The 25187-nt window shown below is 38.9% G+C and overlaps 1 protein-coding gene across 1 annotated transcript in view; it reads left to right on the top strand.

The window, feature by feature from the left end:
- The window catches only part of PHYHD1 (phytanoyl-CoA dioxygenase domain containing 1), a 440621-nt gene that overhangs the window by 302369 nt on the left and 113065 nt on the right, over positions 1–25187 (top strand). Inside the window, exon 8 of the mRNA XM_044058772.1 lies at positions 14362–14490. Within this exon, the coding sequence (XP_043914707.1) occupies positions 14362–14490 (129 nt within the window). The remainder of the gene's footprint in view (positions 1–14361; positions 14491–25187) is intronic.

Below are 25187 nucleotides of genomic sequence, written 5' to 3'. Positions count from 1 at the left end.
TACCTTTCTTTTAGTCAGCTCACCTCGAGCTGCTTGACAGTTTGGGCATGAGGAAGGTACCCCAAAGCTTTGGAAACTGGCCAGTTGTTATATCCTTGGCAGAATATAACCTATATAGTTAAGACTACTGCAGCAGTGATCATTCAAACATCTACTGTTATGGTTAGTTCACCTTGCACGATTGTACTTTCATCTATGCAGTACATTCTAACATACATTATAAATGCATATAAGGATGAAGTTTCATCAAAAATACATAACAAATTAAAAAAAAAGAAGAAAAAAGAAAGTTAAAGGAAAACTCCACCCTAGAACTAAATGCAATCTGTTTTTTCATGCTGTCTTTGTTTCCTGCCCTTTTTTAAAACCTCAAAATCACTCTTAAGTGCTTTATTTGTAATTTAGACTGTTTTCCACAACATGGCTACCAATAGGGCTTAATGTATCAATGCGATCTTGTTCTCCCACAACCCTTTCTCTTTCCCATAATGCTTTGTATGACTCATGCCAGACATAAGGAAGTAACTGTGAATTCCCATGCCATTGACATATAATGGGATTTTGGGATTTGTGTGAGTCACTGTTATCTTCTTTACCTTCTGTAAAAGGACTGCTTCTTTTCTGTCTCTATCACCCTCATTTACATTTGGCTCAGACCTTGTTTTACACTATAATTAGAAGTTGTCCAGCTACAGCCAGAAAAGTAACTAAATTGCAAGCCTTTGTTCAGAGTTTTCTTCTGTAGTATAAGAGGAATTGATTCTGCAAGGGTCTCTCAGTGCAGTGACAGTTTTAACACCTTTGCAGTACAGTGGGGGAGGGGACTGTCAATTCCTCTTGAACTACAAAAGAAATCTCTGAGCAAAGGCCTGCGGTTTAGCTATGTTTCTGGCTGTAGCCAGATAACTTCTAAGTATAGCGTAAAACAAGGTCTGAGCCAAACATAAATGAGGTTGATTGAAGACAGAAAAGAAGCAGTCCTTTTACAGAAGGTAAAGAAGATAACAGTGACTCAAACAAATCCCATTATATGTCAATGGCATGGGAATTCACAGTTACTTTCTTATGTCTGGCATGAGTCATATAAAGCATTATGGGAAAGAGAAAGGATTGAGGGAGAACAAGATCACGTTGATACATCAAGCCCCATTGTTAGCCATGTTGCGGAAAACAAGCTAGAATTATAAATAAAGTACTTAGAGTGGTTTTGAGGTGTTAAAATAGGTCAGGAAACAAAGATAGTGAAAAAAACAGATTTATTTTAGTTCTACGGTGGAGTTTTCCTTTAAAATATAAAGAAATATGACTGTTGCAACCCTCCCATCCAATAAAACTAAATTTGGCTAGCTCTGCAAGTATCAAGGGATAAACACTGACTGTAACCCATGTGACCCAAAATCAGTAAGTGGTTTGAGTACCTGCTAAAACTGATGTAGGGTGGTGGAGTTAAAAATTAAAGGATTTAGCCTACTCATTTGTCTTACAGAGAAGGGTCCGAGTGCATGTCTGGGATGCATAAAGTATACCAATTTTCCTAGTGGGGACTGGAGAAATTGATACAATGCACTTGATCTAGGAGATGGGGGGTGGGTTATTCACAGGTTTATTTTGCTTATGAAAACAAGTGACAATCCAGTCCTACATGTATCAAACTCATCCTGGTAAAATGCTCACTGGGCATGCATCGGAGAGTTACAGCCTTACAACAAAAACCCAAAGTCCACCATTAATGGTGGCACCACTCCTGGTATATGACTCCACCCTCAACAGGAATGAAGGAGCCAAAGAGCCCTCACCTGGAGGGAAACAAATGAGTCAATAGGATGTCCAGGAGGGAAGCTTGATAAAGTTAGAAAAGAGCCAAAAAACAGAACTGCACACCAAAAGCCTCACTGAAGCACTAAATGTGTCACTGTTACTTAAATGGCATGAACAGAATTAAACAATTAAATAATAAAAATTAGACATGTATAACCCCATACAAAGTCATTGGGCCAGATTCATTAACTCCTATACTAAATGTACACTAAGTGTAAATGATATGCATTTCGAGAACATCCCTACCACAGTTTTTGTGTTTTCTAGTGACTCAGAAAGATTACACTAAGCGTACATGTGGTCTACCCTTTGTGGCAACCTTTATGAATCCCTGTCGATATTTAAATCTGCAAGAAAACCAGTAGGAAAACTAAAATTAGGAGGAAAAAGGTGTGAGTTATGCCTGTGTTGTCTGTTCATTCAGAATGGTATACACTCAGTCTACACTTAGGGTAGATATTATTGAATCCCAGGGATTATCTTAATACCACCATTCCACCAACCCACAGCAAAAATTTGTTCATTTCCAAAGCATCAAAACATGGTTATAACTCATAATACATGCTGCTCTGGGACATGCATTCAGATTCCACCTTTTTGAAACTCACCAACCCCATCTGTTTCCTAAGACCACTGTCACAAGCTGCAAAAAAGCATGTAAAGACATTAACATGAAATTAAATTAGCCAATAAATTATATTTTAAGTAAATGTATCATTAGACCCCCCCACACACACACCTAATTTTACTGACTGCAAATCCCCAAATGAAAGAAAAAGCTTTAAAAAAATGAAAGCCTACCTCCTTTTATAAAACCAGTGAGAAATAGCTACAGACTCCTGGTCATTCAGTGAAATCCAGTCCAAAAATAATTCCAAACCATAAAATGCAAATAAATCGGGGAAGTAAATAAAAAAATACAAAAACATGGATACATGGAATATATGGGAATGAGGTATTGCATGTGTACAATGACTGATTCTGCAGGGTTGGGAAACACATCACATAACTACAGTAACAGATGTTACTCATATGTAACACTTGCCCTATGAGAGATGAGTATGTATTGATAACAATTCACTTATGAGAAATGTGTATGTATATGTAAATGTAACACGTTCCCTGTGAGCGATTGCTAACAAAAGGACTGCGGATTGCAAACCATCTTTTCAGTCTTAACTGTTCAAGAAGGCAACTCATGTAAATTGTTGCTGCAATAGTCTGAAATAGTCCCTTACATACAATTAGGGGATTTCACCCTACACCCCCAGTTATATATACTAAGTCCAGGATCACACAGTAGTGGAGAAAACACGCAGTATTCTTGTACATAGAGCACATATTTATCACAAAAAGACAGCCATCCATCTTGGACACCCTATAATCCTAAACGTTTCTCTTTCATTTCAATGATTGTGCTTTTTAAATCATCCTTTTCTCACTGCTTGCTCCTATACTGAGCTCATCCACCTCTAAGCTATACCTGCTTTACTGTTCTGAATATGATGAATATTTCATTTCATAATCATCATCATCATCATCAACCCCCTTTTTCACATTTTCTGTGTGGGGTTGGTGTGTCATGTTACCATCATCCTACATTGTTGTCTCCAGGCCATTCTTCAAATCAGCATGACCACCTTCTCTCTCCAAGATGGAAGCTACCAACTTTTTTATAGTTTTACTTTTTATACTTCTGTTCCCCTTGTCAAAGTTTATAAATGGAACTGATTGTTGTCACTGGTTGTTGCCATAGGGTCCTAGCCCATTGCTTTATGTGAGTGATGTGTTGCAGTGGCTTTGTATAAACATGTAACTGTTTTATTTATGAATAGCTGCTGCTGTAGTAATACTTTCATTGGTAGTTACAAAACATGCAGTCCGTAAAAACATTGAAGAGCCTAACCCAATTTCCAAATTGTCCCAGAGCACTCTTTGGTTAAATGACTTACTCAGAGGTGTACAGTAGGCAAATGGAGGCTGAGGGAGTCAAAACCTAGACTACTAAAAGCAGCTTCTAGACAGCTCAAAGCTTTAATCTTCTGTCTTAACTGCCAGCAATACATATTATACTCTCATTTGTGCACTCTGTATGGTCTGAAAACAGATTAGTACTCTTAATATTGTGACACCCGTGCACTGGTCCAGTAATCAAGGACCCTCACTCCTCACCATTAACACTAGTGAGAAGCACCCACATTGGGAAGGATAACAAACACACACACACAGTAAAGTACAATTTCCCTTAAGAGCACACAGAGATCACAGTCAGTCTGAGGCTGTTTTTTCCCTTTCTCTCTAGATCCCCAATAAGACTCCCCACTGGTACAGCTATAGGGTACAGATCTCAGCCGAGTAGTCAAGCCAAAACCTCCAGTGCCCTCTCTGTCCAACCAGTGCTTTGTGTCCCTGCCTACGTAGCTGACACACAAACACTTTGAGATTTGATTTATATACACACAGACACTCTTCTAGGCCCCCTCCTGCCAGGCTATAAGGTAGTAATCACTGCCACCAACTACTCTTATCAGCTACTAAAAAGGCCCTTACCAAAGGGTGTCCAATTATTACTATGCAATATTATTATCCAAATAGTAAGTGTGACAAACAGCAAGGCTTATTTGGAGTGGCTTTGTACAGTATCACTATATACATGAAATGTACTCTAGAGCTTAAATTATCTCTACACAAAACAGCAACAGTTGAAAGGTTTAAAAATATTTAATAATAAATAATAAAATCACAGGACAGATCTTCTCAATTCAATGCAGTGCTAGTCGAGTTCAGTAATCACAGGAAAATGCTTAGAATACTGTAGAACAGTCTGACGTAAATGTAGAAAAAAGCTAGATTAAATCTGACTAAATTCCTATCTAAGAGCAATCACAATTCTAAATAAACTTACATATAGAGCAAAGGTAGAGTACTGGTGAGTGGTGTTCTTCAGACAAAATCCAAAATGCTATCTCTTTCTCTTTGAGATGGTCTTAAAAATAATACATCACTGCTGATTCATTTTAGATTACATCATTCTTCTTTGGTTCCCAGGCTAACAGAAACTCAGAGTTTTAACATTTCTTTAATATTGCACCTGGCCAGGAAACAACAGCAATAAAATACATTATATATGTAAAATCTAGCAATTAACTCTGGTCTCAAAACAATAGAAGGAATTCCTCAGGCCAGACATTGTCTCTGAGCTTTGAGTTTGCGTTGAGTGCTTGACTTAGCAGCTTTCTTCCAGCAGAGTGCACTGTGGTTAAATTTTTGAAGTTCAACATTTAACACAGTTTTTTTTTTTTACATTTAAGAGGACAAGCCTGTGGATTATATTCATATTTACAACGACATAGAATTATCTACAACATTGTATCTAGCTAGGCTAGCAGCCTTCACATATCTTCCCTCCCGGAGAACTCAAGCTAGTTTTTCAACTGACCCTTGAGAAACATTGCTTGAGAGTGTTAGGTCAGTCTGAGTATACCTTACCCCATTCCCTGCCTTGACAGCCCATCTGCATTGGCATTGCTAACCGCACTGCAGTGCTGTACTGACATATCGTATGCTTGCAACCCTAGGCTCCATCTTAGCAACTTGGCCTTTTGCTGGCTGGCTTGGTGTAACCATGTAAGGGGTTTTGATCTGTAACTACAGTGAATTTTCTTCCATACAGATAAGGCTGAAGTTTCTTCAGTGTTCACACTGTGGCTAGACTTTCCTTTTCTACAGCTGCATAGCATTTCTCCCTGGGTTAAAGCCTACGACTGAGATAAACCACTGGGTGCTCTTCTCCCACTGAAGAAATCTGACTATGTACAGCCCCCACCCCATGGTTTGAAGCATCCACCTGCACAACAAATTATTTGCTGTAATCTGGACTGGCTAACACAGGGGGTCCTCCCAAAGCTTCTTTAAGCTTCTGGAATGCCTGCTGACATGTTGGGGTCCACACTACCTTATCTGGATTTTCATTGTCAGGTCTGTGAGGGGAGAAGCTATGGTACTATAACTGGGGACAAACTTTCTGTAGTACCCTGCTGTCACTAAGAATGCCCTCACCTGCTTTTTGGTAACAGGTGCAGGCCATGCCTGAATGGCTTCCACTTTGGCAGGTTCTGGCCTGATCTTACCACTCCCCACTTTGTCCCAGGTAGGAGACCTCTGCCATACCCACCTGTCATTTGTTCAGCTTAATGGTCAACCCTGCCCTCTGTAGTCTGCCCAACACCTCCCTGACACGTTGAAGGTGCTCTTGCCAGGAATGGCTGTAGATGGCAATATCATCTAGGTAAACAAGCGCAAACCCTCCTGTTCCTGCTAGGATATGATCGAATAGCCTCTGGAAAGTTGCTGGGGCATTTTACATTCCAAAGGGTATCTTTGTGAACTCATACAAGTCAAAAGGAGTCACAAAGGCTGAATTCTCTCTAGCACTTGGAGTCAAGGGCACCTGCCAGTAACCCATGGTAAGATACTTAGCCCCAACCAGCTGCTCTAGGGCCTCATCTGCCATAGGCATGGGGTAAACATCTGACTCTGTGTGACTATTTAATTTCCTGTAGTCCACACAGAATCTGGTGCTGCCATCCTTCTTTGGCACCAGCACCACTGAGGAGGCCCAGGGACTGTTGGACTCTTGAATTACCCCTAGTTCCAACATCTTCTGTATCTCCTCCCTCAGAGTCTGTTTGACACATTCTGCACTCTATAAGGGGTCTGCCTAATAGGCCTTTGGGGTCCTATATCCACCTGGTGCTGCAACAGGTGGGTGCACCCTGTTTTCCCAGAGAACATGTCCCCAAAGTCCTATAACACTGCTCAGATTTCTCAAACCTGTGTAGGAGATAGCAGCTGCTGGGACATTGCTACCTCTTCCACTGAGGTGTCAGTCCGAGCCTCACTGAGGAGATCAGTCACCAGATCTCCCTCAGACTCCTCCTGCAATCCACTGCAAATACTCAGCACAAGGGCCTCCCTATCATGGTAAGGTTTCATCATGTTAACATGGTACAATTTGTGCTCCTGCCTTCTATGTAGCAGTTCCATCTTGTAGTTAACATCACTTAACTTTCTTACCACCTTGTAGGGTCCCTTCCAGGCTGCTTGCAGCTTGTGTCTGACAGGAATGAGAACCATTACTTGCTGAAGCATTCCTGTCATACCAGACGCTTTTCTGTTGTTGGGCCTCTGCCAGGTTCTCCTGGGCCAAGCCCATGAGTTCCCTGAGCCTTGTCCTGAGGTTTAGGACATATGTCACAAAAAACTCACCTTCCCACTTATCACAAATTTAATCTAGAGGTCCCCTCACCCTATGGCCATATAGCAACTCAAAGGGTGAAAAACCCGTGGATTCCTGGGGAACCTCTCTGTAAGCAAACAGATGGGGCAAATATTTGTCCCACTCCCTCTTAAACTGGTCCGCAAATGCCCGTAGCATGGATTTGATTATAGAGTTTAACCTGTCAACAAACCATTAGTCTGGGGATGGTAGGGGTGGTCTTCAGGTGCTTCACCCCACAGTACTTCCACAGACAAGCCAGTAGGTCTAACATGAAATTGGCACCTCTCAGTCAGTCAGTATTTCTTTTGGGAAACCTACCCTGCTGAAAATCTCTAACAAAGCATTTGCCACCTTTTCTGCCTCAATGGTGGACAAAGCCACTGCCTCAGGGTATCATGTAGCATAATCTGCTACCACTCAGATATACTTTTTTCCCTGTGGAACTTGGGGTACTCAGAGGCCCCACAATATCCATAGCTACCTTCTGAAATGGCTCCTCAATCACAGGCAAAGGCATCAAAGGACCTTTCATCTTGTCTCCTGCCTTGCCTACCTTTTGGGACTGCTCACGGGTTCTGCAGTACTCTGTTAAATCTCTGGAAATTCCAGCCCAATAGAAGTTCTGCATAATGCGTCTCTTTGTACGATTTATGCCCATATGACCTGCAAAGGGAATATCATGGGCTATGGCTAGAAGTGCCAGATGGTAGGCTCTAGGCACTACCAACTGCTGTATCCTCTCACCTTCTAGCCCTCCCTCAGGGGTCCACTCTCTATGCAGTAACCCTTTGTCCTAGTATACAAAATCCCCCTTCCCTTGAGAATCAGGTGCCTCACTAGCTACCTGCTTTAGGCCTTGTAATGTAGGGTCCAACAGCTGAGCCTGTCTCAACTCTCTCTTTGTAACCCTTCCCAACTCCCTTTCCACAGGAAGTCTGGCATCCTCTGACAGTGGTGCCTCACTTCAGCCTGGGTACTACTACTCACCTCTATACCTTTGCAGTCACTCTGTCCAAGGGACCATCAGTACCCACAAGCAGCTGTGGCTCACCTTCAATCTCACTGCTACAGGGTAGCTCCCTCCCTGAAGTAACCACCTCACCAGTCCTTGACCGCAAGTATGCAGTCTGATTGGGTCTTCCCCCTGTTGTCTCAAGACAACATACTATCGACATTTTGTCTTTCCCACCTTTTGTTCCCCACCTTTCCTCCATGAACATCTATATGCCACATGGCCCTATGGCTTGCATTCAAAATATTTAACCCTAGGTCCTGGATGTGTACCTGGACTAGTGGCTTCCCCTGCTACTGGCAGATTCTATTTGGGACAATCTGGGCTGCCCACCGTGGGTTCCTTTAGACCCATGAGCAGTACTGTGAGTCCCTTTCCTGTGCAGGGATGCCCTGCTTGCTAGGTATAGTTCTCCCTTCTTCATCTGAAGTAGCACATTGTCTATCAGCTAACCAGATCCTCATGTCCTCAGGCAAAGTGCTAAAGACTTGTTCCCTCACCAAAAGGTCTGCCAGCCCTTCAGAAGTGGTGACCTGACATCCACTTACCCACCTATGAAAATAAGTGCTCAGTTCAGCAACATATTTACACACACTTTCATCTGCCTTGCGTGTATGTTCCAAAACTTTTTCCTATAAGTTTCAGGTGTTAGCTTAAAAAATTCTAACAGACAATTCTTAACAGCAGTATAATCAAAAAATTTACAATCAGAAGGTTTAGACAACCCAGTTACAGCTTTACCATGGAGTAAGGAGATCAGGAACCATACCCAGAGCCTTTGGTCAACATCATACTGTTTACATACCCTCTCAAATATATGAATGAAACTATCGAAATTATCCCTCTCTGTAAACTGTGGAAGACATTTACTGACCTTTTGTGCTTCTGAACTCCAGTTATTCCCTTCCCCATTACCTCCATGACTCTGGTGAAGAGCCAGCATCTCCTTTTCATGCTGCCTCTGCCTGTCCTTGTCCTCAGCTTCCAGGCATAGCAGTTTCTCATTCTGCTCAGCCTGTAGACATCTCAGTCTCTCTCTCTGCTGCTTCTGTTTCCAAACGCCTGTCCTCCAACTCAAGTCTCTTTAGCTCCAGATGGATTTTTAAGTCCACTGCAGAAAGGTTGAGCTGTTCATTCTCTGAGTGTTGTACATCTCCACAGCCAGTCTGATTGCCCTCCTGATTGCTGTTTTCTGATGCAGCTGTGACCAAAGCTGCAATCATGTCTGCCTTAGTCAGGTTTCCATGCACCAGTCGCTTAGCGTGGCACATCTCAGCCAACTGGCTCCTTGTTAGCTTGCCATACTCCTGTTGACATGCTTGCCTGCTCTCCCTGACTAAGCTAACAAAAGAAGTAAAACAGTTGTTATCTGAACTCTAAATATTCACTGTGTGGCTGATTTAGAGTACAAAAACACCTTCAGAGATCACTGTACATAAGCTACAGGAATTCATTATCCACACCACTACAAGCAAATTGCCAACCAATTAATATGTGATGTGGATATCTCACCACTGCCACCAATTAATATGTGATGCCCATGCCCTGGCGCATTAATCAAGGACCCATAATCTTCACCACTAACACCAGTGAGGGACATCCACATTGGGAAGGCTAACAAATACACACACAGTAAAATACAATTTCCCTTAAGAGCACACAGAGATCACAGTCAGTCGGGGGCTGGTTTCTCTCTTTCTCTCCAGATCCTCAATAAGACTCTCCACTGGCACAGCTATAGGGTACAGATCTCAGCTGAGTAGTCAAGCCAAAACCTCCAGTGCCCACTCTGTGCAACCATTGCTTTGTGTCCCTGCTGAAGTAGCTGACACAAACACTTTGAGATTTAGTTTATATACAAACACACTGACACTCTTGGGGAAGGCTGGCACAGGTTCTCCAGCTATGCCCCCTCCTTCCAGGCTATAAAGTAGTAACCACTGCTACCAACTACTCTTATCCGCTACTAAAAAGGCCCTTACCAAAGGGTGTCCAATTATTATTGTGAAATATTATTATCCAGGTAGTAAGTGTGAACAGCAAGGCTTATTCAGAGTGGCTTTGTACAGTATCAATATATACATGCAATGTAGTCTAATTATCTCTACACAAAACAGCCACAGTTGAAAGGTTTAAAAATATTTAATAATTTAATAAAAACACAAGACAAATCTTCTTAGTTCAAAACAGTGCTAGTTAAGAGTTCAGAAATCACAGGAAAATGCTTAAAATAATACTGTAGAATAGTTTGACATAAATATAGAAAACAGACTAAATCTGACTAAATTCCTATCTAACTAAAAGCAATCACAGTTCTAAATAAACTTACATATAGAGCAAAGTCAGAATACTAGTGAGTAATGTTCTTCAGATAAAATGCTCTAATTTCCTCTCTCCCTGAGAAAGGCTTAAAAATAATACATCACTGCGGACTCATTTTAGATTACATCATTCTTCTTTCATTCCCAGGCTAACAGAAACTCAGAGTTTTAACATTTTTTTTTATCATGCACCTGGCCAGGAAACTACAGCAATAAAAGACATTATATATGAAAAATCTGGCAATTAACTCTGGTCTCAAAACAATAGAAGGAATTCCTCAGTCCAGACATTATGTCTCCAGCTTTGAGATCAAACAGCCATACAATGCTTGACTTATCAGCTTTCTTCCAGTGGAGTGCACTGTGGTTACATTTTTGAAGTTCAACATTTAACACAGTTGTTCTTACATTTAAGAGGACATGCCTGTGGATTATATTCATAGTTACAATGACATATAGTTATCTACAAAATTCTATCTAGCTAGGCTGGCAGCCTTCACAAATATGTTCACCCATTTTATAAATTTAAATAAAAAAATGTTTATTTTAAGGTATCCTCCTTTTTATGTGTACAAATTATAACATTGACTGCATGCTCTTCTACATTTGTACATGGAATCACTAAAAATGCTGGGATACTGAAATGAGGATGTATCCATTTTTTGTAAACAATGAGGAATAAAAAAATGTTGAGTACCCTATCATTTTAGGTTTAAAGAGGCAACGTTTAAATGCTTTTTAATGAGTGTCATACCTCTCAACTTATTTGTTCAATAATTCCAAAGATAATGGAAACAAAAAGCCCAAAATCAGGAATAATGTTTTTTTTAATTTTAGTGCAATTCCCTTAATAATTAACACAAAAGCATGCTTTGCAACAATATGCATTTAGTTTTTGAACAGTACAAAGTATGAAACTGTTATGTAATCTTCAGTGATTAAATAGAAAATCAAAAAAAGTAAGAGACAGAACAAAAATATGAAGCAAAAGGCAGGATATTCTGTGAAAACAGGGACAGTTGAGATGTTTTCTCAGGGTAGTAAGAGATTAGGGGGACCTGTCTCTAGAGAAATCACACTAGTACCCTTTGTTTACCACACTGCAATCCCAAGGTTAGTATACATAAATAACGAGGGGTGCAGGACATGCAGTCCCCCCGTATGGGGTACGGGAGGTCTTTTCCCAAGCAGAAAAACTTTTTTTTTGTTTTGCTTTACAACGTGTCAGTTATATAGTCAGCAAGCCAAGATGTTGGTACCTTGACTTGTTTGCTTATCGATGGATCGGCATTGTCAACAGCTTTAATTCAGTCAGCTGTCAGAATAGACTGATAGTCTGATAGTCTTAACTGTGACCCAGGTGAGCCAAGCTTGACAAGTAGCTTGGGAACCTGTTGGAGCTGGTGTGAGTATATGGGGGGGGATGTTAAACCACAGACTAGTAGGCATTGTTAGAACATGCTAGGAACACGGGTAAAACGAGCACCAGTAGTAATATCAGTGCCTTTCTGGTATAATGAAATGCAGCATGTAACCACATAGGAGGGGATGTTTCCTTCATAATGTCATTGTATGTTCTCAACAGTGATGTCAGCCCATCCTGTTAATAGGAGATACGGCTAAGCAAAAAAGCCCACTGAGAGCTGCAGTGTAATGGCTTCTCATTAAGTTATAGTCCACCTAAACATCAGGATATAGAAGCTTCCCTTGTGTATAGGGCTTTCCATTAAAGGATATTCTTTCAGCATGGATCGCACAAGAGGGAGTGTTCATTTGTTGGGAATCAACTAACTTCCATCCCATAGCTCTTCTATCCCCCATCTTAAAGCTGCTTGAAAAGTATATCCATAAGCAACTACTGGACTACATCCTGCATGAAAATCTACTCACACTTACCCAACATGGCTTTCAGCCCAACTATAGCACTACCACTGCTGTAACTTCCTTCCCCCAAACAATCGCACAAGCTAGAAGCAACAACAAACTAGTCTCCTGTCTTTTTCTGGACCTTTCCAGAGCCTTTGACATGGTCTCCCACCCCCTGCTTCTTTCCAAACTGGCTGATGTATCTCTAACCCTACCCTGTCTTGGTTTTCTAGCTACCTCTCCAATAGGCAGCAGTCTGTTAAATGGCTCTCTTCCTTCTCCTCCTTTCTCCTCATCAACATGGGTCTACCTCAAGGATCCATCCTTGGACCACTACTTTTCAATATTTTCACCAACAGTCTTCATACCTCCTGCTCTCTCTCTTCTCTCATACAATATGCTGCTGATTCCACTATCATCTCTACCGCTGACAATATCTTGGACCTCCACTCAATTACTCAAAACTCCTTTCACTCTGTAGAAAATTGACTTACCAACAATCAACAATCCAAAAAAAACTTTTCCTATTTCTGCCTAAATCTCTTTTCCATCATAAAACATCATTTATCATCTCATCACTCAACAACACAGTCATAAATGTTGAAACTCACACTAAGCTATGGAGCACAATCATAGATGACCAACTTAAATTTGATCTGCATGTATTAAACTGTATTAAGAAGACATCAAAAACTTGGGACTGCTTTACAGAAAAAAAAATACTTCACTAATGACTCAAGACTTTCCCTTGCCCACACCTACCTCTTTCCCACACTCCTCTTTGACTCCCCAGTCTTAATCAACCTACAATCCTCCCTTAAGGCCAAGCTTGAACTAACCTATAACAAAGTTACAATGTTCACTGCTAACCAACCCTACAATTCTCACTACTGCCTCTGTTTAAGAACTGTTCACTGCCTTGAACTCCCCCATCTACGCTTACTCCCTCAATTGTCGCTGATTCACTCCATCTTTAACAAACCCTTCTTCTGCAAAGCCATGTCTTCCCTTATATCCATTTACACCCCTCCCGCTCTCTGCAGAGCTCTGATCATTTTCTCTTAGATATCCACACACCTAATAAAGTAATAGGAGAACACTTTTGTATAGCTATTCAGTTGCCCTAGCCTGGGACAAACTCCCACTGACCATTAGAAATCTTCCCCATACTCATATCTTCAAAACAAGTATTAAAAGAAGCACTACAAAACTTGTGGATCTGTTTGTGCCAAAACCCATCATAACATCTTTCAGCTGCTAACTGATTTTGCCTACTAACTACATCTTCTGACTCTACTCATCTTATCTACTCTACTTCCATCTTTATTTCCCTGGCTTCAGACTCGCACTTCTCTGCACCTTGTTTTTTCTTTCTTCTATGCCTATCTTATAATCCCCTACTACTACCCTTGGCTTCTTCTTCCCAACCTACTGTGTCCCACCTCTTATTTAACTACTTTGCTCTAATAACTTCTATGCATTGACTCAAACTTCTACGCTGTATTCTATGTATTTAAAATATAATGTAAATTATGTTATCCTCTGTTTGCAACATTTTTTTTAACTTTTCTTTGAAATTGTTTCTGTATGGGGCTCCCCCCTAGGCCTCTGATGAAAATGGGCTATCATTCAGTTGGACATACCTGGTTAACAAATGTCCAAATAAATAAAAATCAGCAAGGATAGGAACATTAATGAACCGGAATTGAGGATTCTAAACTCAGTGGTAGCAATAAAAACAAAACATTAATTCAGTCATCTTGTGATTTATGACTTAATTGATGGCAGAAAGGACCATGCACAGTTTTTCTCTTCATACTTGATGCCAATGGCTTATAATACTTGAGATATAGTTAATTAGTTACAATCTTATTTTACAGTCTTTCAGATTTTTTTGTTTCTCCTTTGTCTTTACTATTATCACTATATTACAAAAATGTAGATTGTAATTCTGGATTTACTTTAATGTCAATAACCCTTTCAATTTATTTGGATTTCACTCACACTGATGAATTATAACACTTTTTTGTTTCAAATTTACTAACCCATGACTTTATGTGTAGTTACACCCCACCAGGATGCAACCTTCCTGAATACCAGTCCTCTAGGGAAAGTAATGGGGTTCTGGATTGCACTGGAGGATGCAACAATACAGAATGGCTGTCTCTGGTTTATCCCTGGCTCTCACAAAGGTAAGATAAATGGAAGGTTTATTTCCCTTTTAATGTAATAACTTTATTTTAGTTACTCATTACAAGATTTAGACAAAAGGATACTTTTATATATTTCACAAGAGTGATTAGAAGGAATGGGATTCATAAATGATTTCAAGTGTTTATGTAGAACTCAATCTTCTGACATTCCTCAGGCTGGTGGGTATTTTCTACAGCCTGCACATTCACCAACTTATTTTAATACAATTTTTGAGTATTCTTTGGGTTGGCTGAGTGAGGAAAAAATTAGTGGCAGGAAGCCAGCTCCCTGTTCTCCAATGAATGCTGTGAGAAATTAGCAGTGCATCATAAATCCAGACAGAGGTCAAGAACCCTGCATTAGTGAAGCTACAAGGACAATCTAATAAGCATAACCCATGGCAAGGTTGAATAGAAACAATATTTGGTTTCAGAGACTGCAGCTGCCTGGGCATTTAAAGGGCATCCAGTATGTCAAAAGCAAAAAGTTAGTGGGACCATTAAGAAAGAGAATAAAGAATAAATAAATAGGTTACCTGAGTAAGAGACTTCTCAAGATGAGATGTTTCAAAAAATTGTAGAGTTAGAAAACAGAGCATGCAGAGAAACCTAAGATTTTCTGCTATCGCAGAGAAACTGGAAAGACCATACTATGTTAACTTTATGAATGAAAAAAAACAAGCAACTGGACAGGTGTTCCACAGCAGGATTTGTTAATTAAACCTCATGTATACTTCAACCTGGCCATGAAAAAAAGCCAAGACCTGTATTTGAAAACATACAATCACACCAGCAGAAAGAGATGATCCTGACAAAAATGTGGCAGATGGGAAATGTATTAAAAATTGGAGACAGCAGAGTATTTGTGGAAATGATTATTTACTGTACACCAGGCAGAAGAGAAACAAATTTATCCCTGCAATCAAGGAATGTTGAGAGGCAGGTGTCAGATTCATACTTCTAGCTGTTTTCTGAGCATTTTCCCTGGAGGATCAAAGACATTTTTGATGCAGAACAGACTAAGGTGAAAATAAGAGTTTATCCAGCAAAATGTAGGCCAGCAAACAGAAGAGGACTCTGCTTCTAATTCTTCTGACATTAACGCTCATAGAGAGACTTTGTCAGTAAAATATTTTCCAAATTTCCAAAGGAAAAATGCTTGAGACACAGAAAAAAAGTATAGATGTTGACAAGAGGAATCAGGAGTAACTTGGAGCTGAACCAGTGTCTGGTGTTGGGGGAATGGAGATGATCAGGAAGAAGACCAGTAACATTGAAATTAATCAATAAATGGGAGGTGATAAAGCATCAGTCACATTTGTGAAATATGGCTTTGCAAGAAAAAGTAACTAAGTTAAGACTGGATTGTTGTTGACTTTCTTAAATGTGTGGGTGGACTGAAAAGCATACACTCTACTTATGTCATTAAAGTTTAGGAGATCACTAAAAGGAAAAGATAACTGTAGAACGTTTTTTTCTTAATAGTATTTGTATAAAACATTTCATGACATAAACTGCGTGTTATATTGTAAGCAGTTTTGTATAGCATGCAGTCGGATATTTTAAATGTGGGATATATTTTTAGTGCAGCAGTATGTGTTAAGGATATTAAAATAAACAAGCACTGTTTTGGTTTTAAGAAATTTATGCTGTACAACATAACAAGAGAAGGAAGGCTGGAGAAAAGCAAGTTTAAGTTATTATAATGCTGTGATTTTAGGCCACTGGGGTGGGGTGAAGTGTAAAGGTGCAGTGATTATATTACATGTAGAATTAAGATGATTACAAGAGTAGCTGTCTAGATTGATGTCCTTGGCTTAAGGTTTAACAAGTTTATTTTGTAAGCAAATAAGATTGTTAAATAAGACAAAATGACGAAAGTCATGAAAATGGTAACTTTCTTGCATCTGCAAAGATATTAGCTTGTTTTTTCCTTATTTTCCATTAGTTAATGTTCTCAGTAAGAGACAAGAAGTCTGCAGCTCAAGCAGTTGACCAGGGGATTTCTGTAAATTCTGTTATGCATGAAATTTACAAAGATTCCTTTCATCCAGCTACAAAGTTGTTAGCTTTTTTTTTGTCCTCATTACTGACCATTTTTACATGGATATGAGCATGTGCAAGTAATTAATCTTGAAAGTTCTTTGCTGAGGGAAATGCAAATTTTAAAGGTACAAAGGTAAGCAGTTCAGTGAAAAATAAAGTTTGAAATTATGGGAAGTGAGTAAGAAATAATAGCCTCCTTAACAGCCTTAATACTTTAATTCATTTTAATGCATTTAGTAGAACTGTGTAAAATTTAGAGATGTGGGAGTGGAATTGAGATAGGAAAAGAACAGACAGCAATCTGTGTAAGTTGGAACACAGGCTGTAGCATGCACTTTAACATACGTAACCTTAACTTTAGATTAGGTTATGCCTGTGGGTGTTGGCTATTGATTTGGGACAATTATTCCTGTCTGGAGTGTTAATCTTCATATGTTGAAAATTTACATCGTTTTGTGTGTTCATTCTTCATTAAAGGGGATGGAGTATACTGAAAATGTATCTAACTTTTTGCTTGAGGTTTTTCATTAAAGCAACAAGTCTTGAAAATGTGACATTTCAAATGAAGATGAGAAACAGCTGTATATAAGATCAGCCTGCCAAATATTTTTGTGTGCATATAAGACAAAAGTTGGAAGTACACATTAAAAAGCTGTCATGCATAATAAGTGGGAGTAATAACTTTATCATAATGGCTAATCTATCCATATTATCTTGGAATGTATATGGCCTTATACATATAGACAAAAAGAAAAGAGTATTGAATTATATTAAGAAATGCAGAGTGCAAATAGTGCTGCAGGAGACAGATCTGGAAAGAAATGAGCATGTGACTTTGATAAAGAAAGGATTTCAGGATGGATATTCAGCAGAATATCAGGTTCAAAGGAAAGGGATGATAACACTGATTGCTAGAGGAGCCCCAATAGTCATAGAGGAGGAAAAAGCAATAATGGTAGATTTGTGGTAGTAAGATTACACTGACATGTATATAAATACATCAAAAATGGCTATTATGGAGCTTAATAAAATATGGGAAGAAATTATTTTCTTTCAGTAGAGAATATTACTTCTAGCTGGGACTGGAACATGCAATAATGAGGATGTATCACAAGGATCTAGAAGGGAAAATGTACTAAAAAGAGTAGATTTCTGAAGTAATTTATGAAAATATTTGGTATGGAAGGCATTAATTCAGTAGTAGGAACTTTGACGGAACTGGGCTAGACCAGATAGAAATTATATATTCACAGTAACATGTCCATTTAATTGAAAGGTTAGACACATCCAATAGGTATTTCAGATCATCACTAATAAAACCTAAGGTAAAAATGAAGTATAATGAATTAAAAAAAAGTACTGGGTCTATCCCACCTACCTATTAAAAGCGAATAATTTAATGAATGGGTAGTGGAAATTATTCAAGCATTATTAGGGAAGGTAGAAAATTCTTCAGAAGAGATAGAAAGTTGGATAAAATGAAAGTGCAATTTAAAATAGTTTAGAAATAAAAGAGAAAGAGATATAGTTAAGAATTAATAGGAATTGTTTAGAAGGACTAACAAAGGTTAAATTATTGCAAAGAAGGAAAATCTCACGGAATAAGAACAGAGCAAGTGCAGAGTGCTAAAGAGGAAAAAATGTAGTATTTGGATAATATGCAAGGGTTTAGAAAGATTGCTGTTAAGCAACTATTTTTGATAATTCTGGAGCAGAAAAAAATTTAGCTCAATGACTTAGGCATCAGAACATAGAAAGGGCTGTCACCAAACTTAGGAGTCTGTGACAAGAAAATAACAAGAGACCCTATAGAAGTATTATGGAGATTTAAAAAAAATGACAATTTGTATAAAGTAGGAGAATATGGAAACCAAGAAAGAACACAGAAGGAAATATTAATTGAAGACTTAATTATACCAAGGTTAGAGGAGTATGAGGTTTAACCACTAATAGTTGAGGTAAGTAAAGATTATATCAAAAATGGTGCTGTATAATAAATCTACAGTGAGTCTCCAATACCAGATGTTATTCCTGTTGAAGTTTGGAAGTTAGGAGGAAAGAAACTGATAAAAATCTGGAAGATTTTGTTTAATAGTATTTTAAAAGTGGAAGAAGGCTGTGGTGGCTGTATTACCCAAACAGGCCAAAGACCCATGAGACCAAGCTTCACATAAACTCATTTCGATTTTAAATGATGATTGTAAAGTGTTTATGTCTATGCTAGTCAAAAAATGACAAAGGTGTTGTCAAAAACAGGGTGGTTTTGTGGAGGAGAAGCAAACATTTGATAACATTAATAAACAATGATGATCTATAGGGAAATGTAATGTAAGCAAATACCACTGTTGGTGGTTCTTGATGCAGAGAAAACATTCAACAGCTGGGACTTTATAAGCAGGGCAGTGGAAGCATTTGCATTCCTTGACACATTAATATGGTTAAATTAGAGGATATGTGAAGGATCAAATGCAAGAATTAAATTGGGAGGGTTCCTGTCTGATAAGTTGTGTTTGAGCAGAGGAACCAGGTAGGGGTGTCTTTTTTCCCAGCTATTATTTCCTTTACATTTAGAGCCATTGGCACAGAAAATAAGGGACTCAGACATTCAAGGATATAATTGGTTTGTTAATCAAGAAAATTTGGCCTTATTTGCAGATATTATTTGTACTTGATAAATGCAGAAAAGGACATCTTGGTGCTGTGGAATATTTTGAGGCAGTTTCAAGTCTTTTCAGGATATACAATTAAATGAAGATAAAATAAAAGCTATAGCCATAAATTATGCACACACTATCAAACTGGTTAAGCAATACACAAGTTTGTGGGAACATAAAGTAGTTAGGAGACTGTATTAAAAGGGTTCTGTTATGGCAGCTAAGTACATGTGGGAAGAGACTAAACAAAAGATGGTACAAAAAATGAGAAACTGAACACTTCCAAGATGGCTGCACACTGAGTAACAGCTTAATTTCAGCTCCCCCAGAGTGAAAACAGAAATGAAGGACAGTGAATTTGTCTTTTTTGGATACATTCCAGTTACTGGCTTATAAAGGAACTGTTTGTATGCCAGGAAAGAAGAAATTTATAGAACCTGAAAATCAACCACAAAAGTTGAGGAGAAAACACTTGCTGGAAGGAATACTGCAGTTCAGCAAAAAGCAATTCAAACTCCAGCTCAGGTGCAAGACATGACTTCCAGTCATCTAGATGCAAAAAGAAAGTCAAATGTGCTCAGAGATGATTGAAATACATTAAACACTGAAAGTGTATATCAACTCAAATAAAAGGATGGATAAAAGGGAAGAAGCTTTAAAAGCTATTCAGATGCAATGATAAAACTCCAATTGAAATGAAGAAAAGACTGACTGAGTACAAGACTGATGTCACTTTTTAAGACTAAAAGTGAATGTCTTCTGAGAGCATTCAAGTTTTCTATATCTGGGACAGGAATAAAGATTAGACAAAATCAAATAACACTTATTGCAAGTTGAAGCACAGGCAGTACCATGTGTCTTGGCATGGACAAGCTTAATTATAGGACAGTTAAAGCCTGTAAGCATAGCTGTCAATCTGGGACAATTGTTCCTATTAGGGGGGCTAAACTTCATTATTTGAAGATCTACATAGTTGTGTGTGTTTGTATTAATTTAAAGGTTATGGGGTATTCTGGGGATGTGTTTGCTTGTTTTTTTTTTTTTGTCTGAGGGTTTTCATTAAAACAAAAAGTCTTGTAAGATGTGGCATAGATTCAAACTGACCTGACAAGAAACAACTGTATAACAGATCAACCTGCTAAACATCAGTGCATGCATGTAAGACAAAACAGGTTCATAGGTTGGTACTAGGCTATCGGCCCTAGGGCCTATACAAGCCTAGCCATAACTATTCCCTGGCTCTTTCTTCCCACAGTATTTACTTCCCTGGACCCCTGTCTAGCAGGACGACTGATGTGATCCCCAGGGTGAATTTCCTATCTCCCATCCAATCATCAAGGTTCTTTTTGAAGAGGGCCAAAGAGGCGCTCTGCTTGACATGTATGGGCAGTCTATTCCAGAGCCTGGGGAGTCTCTGGGTCAGGAACCTATCCCTCCAGCATGTTTTGTTCATTGTGATGACAAGGTTTAGATGCCTGGAATGTGTGTCTCTGAGGGATTGGGATTTCTTTAAGTGTAGCATGTCCAACAGCTCTGGGTTTGACATGGCTTTGTATGTTAAGCAGCGATAGCCTCTGAGTAGACAATATGTGACAGAGTATAGCTGGAGTTTTTTTAGACAGTCAGCATAGGGCATCTGCTTTAGGCCTGGGATTCTTTTAGTGAGGTATTTCTGCAGTCTTTCCATTTGTTGCAGATGTCTTGAGAGGTACATACCAAATGGGGCATTATATTCTGTAATGGGTCTAATGAGGGATGAGTACAGTGGTACGATGACCTCCTTTTTTCTGGATGAAAAGCCCTTAGTGATGAGGTGTGCCACATAGAAGGATTTCCTGACTGTTGTGGTGATGTGGTTATTGGAGGTGAGTCCATTGTCCACCTGTTTCCCTAAGTCTCTTATCACACTTTTGGTGTTTAGTGTACTGCCACCTATGTGGCAAATCATGGGTACTTGTTTTTCCCAATGGGGATAACTATATAGTTCTTGGCATTGAGCTTGAGCCCATGGCTCTGGCACCAAGCATCTGTTTCTTTAAGGCCCTTTTGTAGAATATCCACATCATTTGGGGATTCAATAATGGCTCCCAGTTTGCAGTCATCTGTGAACATTGTTAGCGAGAGTCCCTTAGTGTTGGCCTGTACTTCAGAGAAGTAGATGCCAAACAAGAACGGTCCCAGGACTGAACCCCGAGGTACTCCACTTGTCACTTGTCTGGAGCTGGATTTGGAGTCGGCTACTTTTACAGTGTAGGTACTGTCAGTAAGCCAGTTGGCAACCCATCGAGTGACATAGGGATTAATGCCCAGCTTAGTAAGTTTATCTATGATTCTACAGTGGGGGACAGTGTTGAAAGCCTTGGCGAGATCCAGATAGGCTGTGTGGACCACCTTATCCTTGTCCACGGCTCTGGAGACTGATTTGAAGAAGTCAATCAGGTTCAGGAGACAAGATCGGCCCTTCACGAACCCAAACTGTGCAGGGTCCAGTGTTTAAAGGTTGCCAATATCTTTGTTTATAAGTTCCATGATAATACATTCCATGGCCTTGCAGATCAGGCTCATCAGACTGATGGGGCAGTAGTTCCCGGGAGCCAAGGTGGATTCCCCCTTTGTGGAGTGGGATAAATGTAGCTGTGCGCCACTCAGTGGGCAAGAAGCCTGAGGTGAGACTATGATTAAACATGACAGGTGAGGTGCCAGTTCATGTAGTACACAGCCTGGGATGTCATCTGGTCCCATGGATGCTGTATTCTTAGCTTTGGAAAGTGTGTTTTTTTACCTGTGTGGTAAAGCAGAAAATAGACATTTTTAAAAAAGCTGTTATGTATAACAGATGGGAACAATAACTTATCATAATGGCAGGACTTTCCTTAATAGTTTGGAATGTGAATGTTCTAACAGGTATATACTAAAAAGAAAGAATAGTGAACTATATTAAGAAATGCAGAGTGGAGATAGCTAAGCTACAGGAAGCCAATTTAGAAAGAACTGAGCTTGCAGATTTGATAAAGAAAGGATGTCAGGATGGATATTCAGCAGAATATCTGTGACAAAAGAAAAAAGGAGAGTACTTACATTAATTGTTAGAGGCGCTCCAGTACTGATGGAAGAGGGAAAAAAAGATAATAATGTTACATTTGTGGTAGTAATGTGCTAATGGCATTGGAGGAGGATTGCACTGGCATGTATTTATATTCCACCTAAAACTGCTATTATGGAGCTTAAGAAAATTCTGGGAAAAGTAAGCAGCTTTATCAGGGAATATTACTTACAGGTAGGGACTGGAATTTGATTTGCAGCAGAGAGGATGTATCTGGGGGGGCCTAGAAGGGAAAATATAACAAACATAGATTTTTGAAGAAATTTATGAAAATATTTGGCATGGAGTATGTGAATTCAGTAGTAGGAACTCTGAGGGAATTTACATATTATTCCTCAAGGTACAACTGGGGTTGGCTAGACAGAAATCATATTTCACAGGAACATGTGCATTTAATTGAAAGTTTTGATACACATTAAGTAACTATTTCAGATCATGTGCCGATAATAACTATATACAAATAAAGGGTAATGAAGTAAAAATGAGACACTGGTACTTCCCCACCTATCTGTTAAAAAGAAAAGAAATTAAGGAATGGGTAGTGGAAATTATTCAGGATATATTAGGGGAGATAGAACTTTCATCAGCTAGGGAGTGGGATAAAATGAAAGTGGAGTTTAAAAATAGGGTTGAAGTAAAGAAAAGAGAAATGGTCAAGAAATAAGAATTATTTAGAGGGATTGGCAAAGGATAGAGTATTGCAGAATAAGGGGACTATCACAGAACAAGAAGAGGTGCAACTGCAGAGTGCTAAAGAGAAAATAAGGGGCTACCTGGATAATATGCATGAATTTAGAAAGATTGCTGTTTAGAAAATTTTTTTGATGATAACTCCAGAGGTCAAAAACGTTTAGCACAACAACTCACACAATAGAAGATAGAATGTTGCCAAGCTTAAGGAGGCCTATAGCAAAGAAAGTAACCAGAGATTGTATAGTGATATTAGAAATAGTTCAGAAATGGTATGAAAATCTGTACAAAGAAGAGAAATGTAGAAATCAAGAAAAAGCACAGATGGAAATATTTAAGCAAGATTTGAAGCATATTCAAGCAATATGTTGAAGTTAAATATGGACAAGGCTCAATTAGAATAAGAGGAGATGAGTTAAAAATGGTGATTGTATAACCAATCTACAGGAAAGCCTCCAGGATTAGATGCTATTCCCAAGGAAGTTTGGAAGCTAGGAGGGAAGAAAGTGATAAAGATCTGGAAGGTTTTGTTTAACAGTATTTTAAGAGGAAGGAAAGAACCATCATCCTAGAAGAAAGCTGTGGCGAGTATAATACCTAAAGATGGTATATATCCAGCAGATCTAGCTACATATAGGCCCATTTCAATTCCAAACCATGATTACAAAATGTTTGTCCATAATGGCTAAAGGAATTGCAGAGGTGTTGCCAAAACTGATAGATGTGGCTCAATGTGGTTTTGTACTGGGGAGGAAAACATTTGACAACATTAATAGAGCAATGACCAGGAAGCAGAATGTAAGAAAATGCCACCATTGTTGGTGGGTCTTGATGCAGAGAAAACATTCAATAGAGTAAGCTTAGATTTTATGAGTAGGGCATTTGAAGCATTTGCATTCGCTGACACAATAATAAAGTGTATTAGGAGATATTTGAGGGATTGGAGTGAAAATTAAAGTTGGGGGGGGTTCCTGTCTGGGAAGTTCTTTCTGAACAGAAGAACCAGGCAGGAGTGTACTCATTCCCTTTTATTGTTTGGATTTTATTTAGAACCATTGGCAAAGAAAATAAGTGACTCAAATTCAAGGATATAGTTGGTATGGTAATCAAGAAAAGTTACCTTTATTTGCAGATATTTTGTACCTGATAAACTATAAAAGAGCATCTCAATGTTGTGAAACATTCTGAGGCAGTTTAAATGATATAAAATTAATAAAGATAAAGCAGTAGCTATAGCTGTAAACTATGTACAGACACATGAATTGGTTCAGCAATACCCGTATTTATGGGGACATGATAAAATGAAGTATTTTGGAGTATGGGTTAAAAGAGATTCTGTTCTAGCAGCTAAGGATTTGGGGGAAGAGACTAAACAAAAGCTAATACAAAAACTGAAGAAATGGAAGCGCTTGTTTATGGTCATGGATAGCAAGATATAAGCAGTGAATGTTTTAGTCCATTTTCGTACACAGGTCAGGCATATTTTTTTTTTTATCAACCAGAGGAGAAATTGTGGATAGCAATTAAACAGTTGAATAATTTTATCTGGGAGGGGAAGAGGGCAAGGGTCAAGTGGGATAAGATAATCCTTCTATTAGAACAAGGTAGTTTGGGATTACCTAATTTGAATGGATATTTTAGAGTTTCACAGTTAAGGTTCCTCTGCATAGGACAAAGCAGAAAGCTGTAATTCAAAGTGAAAAGGGATGATGATGAAATGGGTGAGGGTCAGGAAATAAGGACAGAGTGGGATTTTGGATGCAGATCCTTAACAAGAAAAACAATAGCCATACAGAATATTATATTCTTAAAGCAGCAGAAAGTATTATATGAATTATGCCAACACAGGAATGGAAAAAGGAGATTCTGCCCATAGGGAAGACTGCAATTAGAGGTACATAGAACAGGCAAGAAGGGGTAGGAATTTACTGGATGAAATGACAAAGGGACCCAAGGTATTGGAAGAAAATAACTGGAGAGAACATGATAATAGAATGGGAAGAGGCCAAGAATCCATTTGGACTGCAGGCTCAAGCCTCCCTTCCCTATCAAGGATTGATATCAGAAAAAAATGCAAACTGAAAGCAATAGGGGAATCCTAAGTGAAAGACCAGCATTGGTAAAGTTTTTAGTTGAATCTAGAACGAAAGCTGCTTTTTAAAAAATAATAATTAGTAGGCATATACAACATTGCATGATGCCTA

This window comes from Protopterus annectens, chromosome 16.part0, assembly GCF_019279795.1.
Source record: "Protopterus annectens isolate FY-2018-M chromosome 16.part0, PAN1.0, whole genome shotgun sequence".
Classification (NCBI taxonomy): domain Eukaryota; kingdom Metazoa; phylum Chordata; order Ceratodontiformes; family Protopteridae; genus Protopterus; species Protopterus annectens.
Note: the sequence above shows the minus strand (reverse complement) of the source record. Positions and strands in the feature narration are given on the sequence as shown.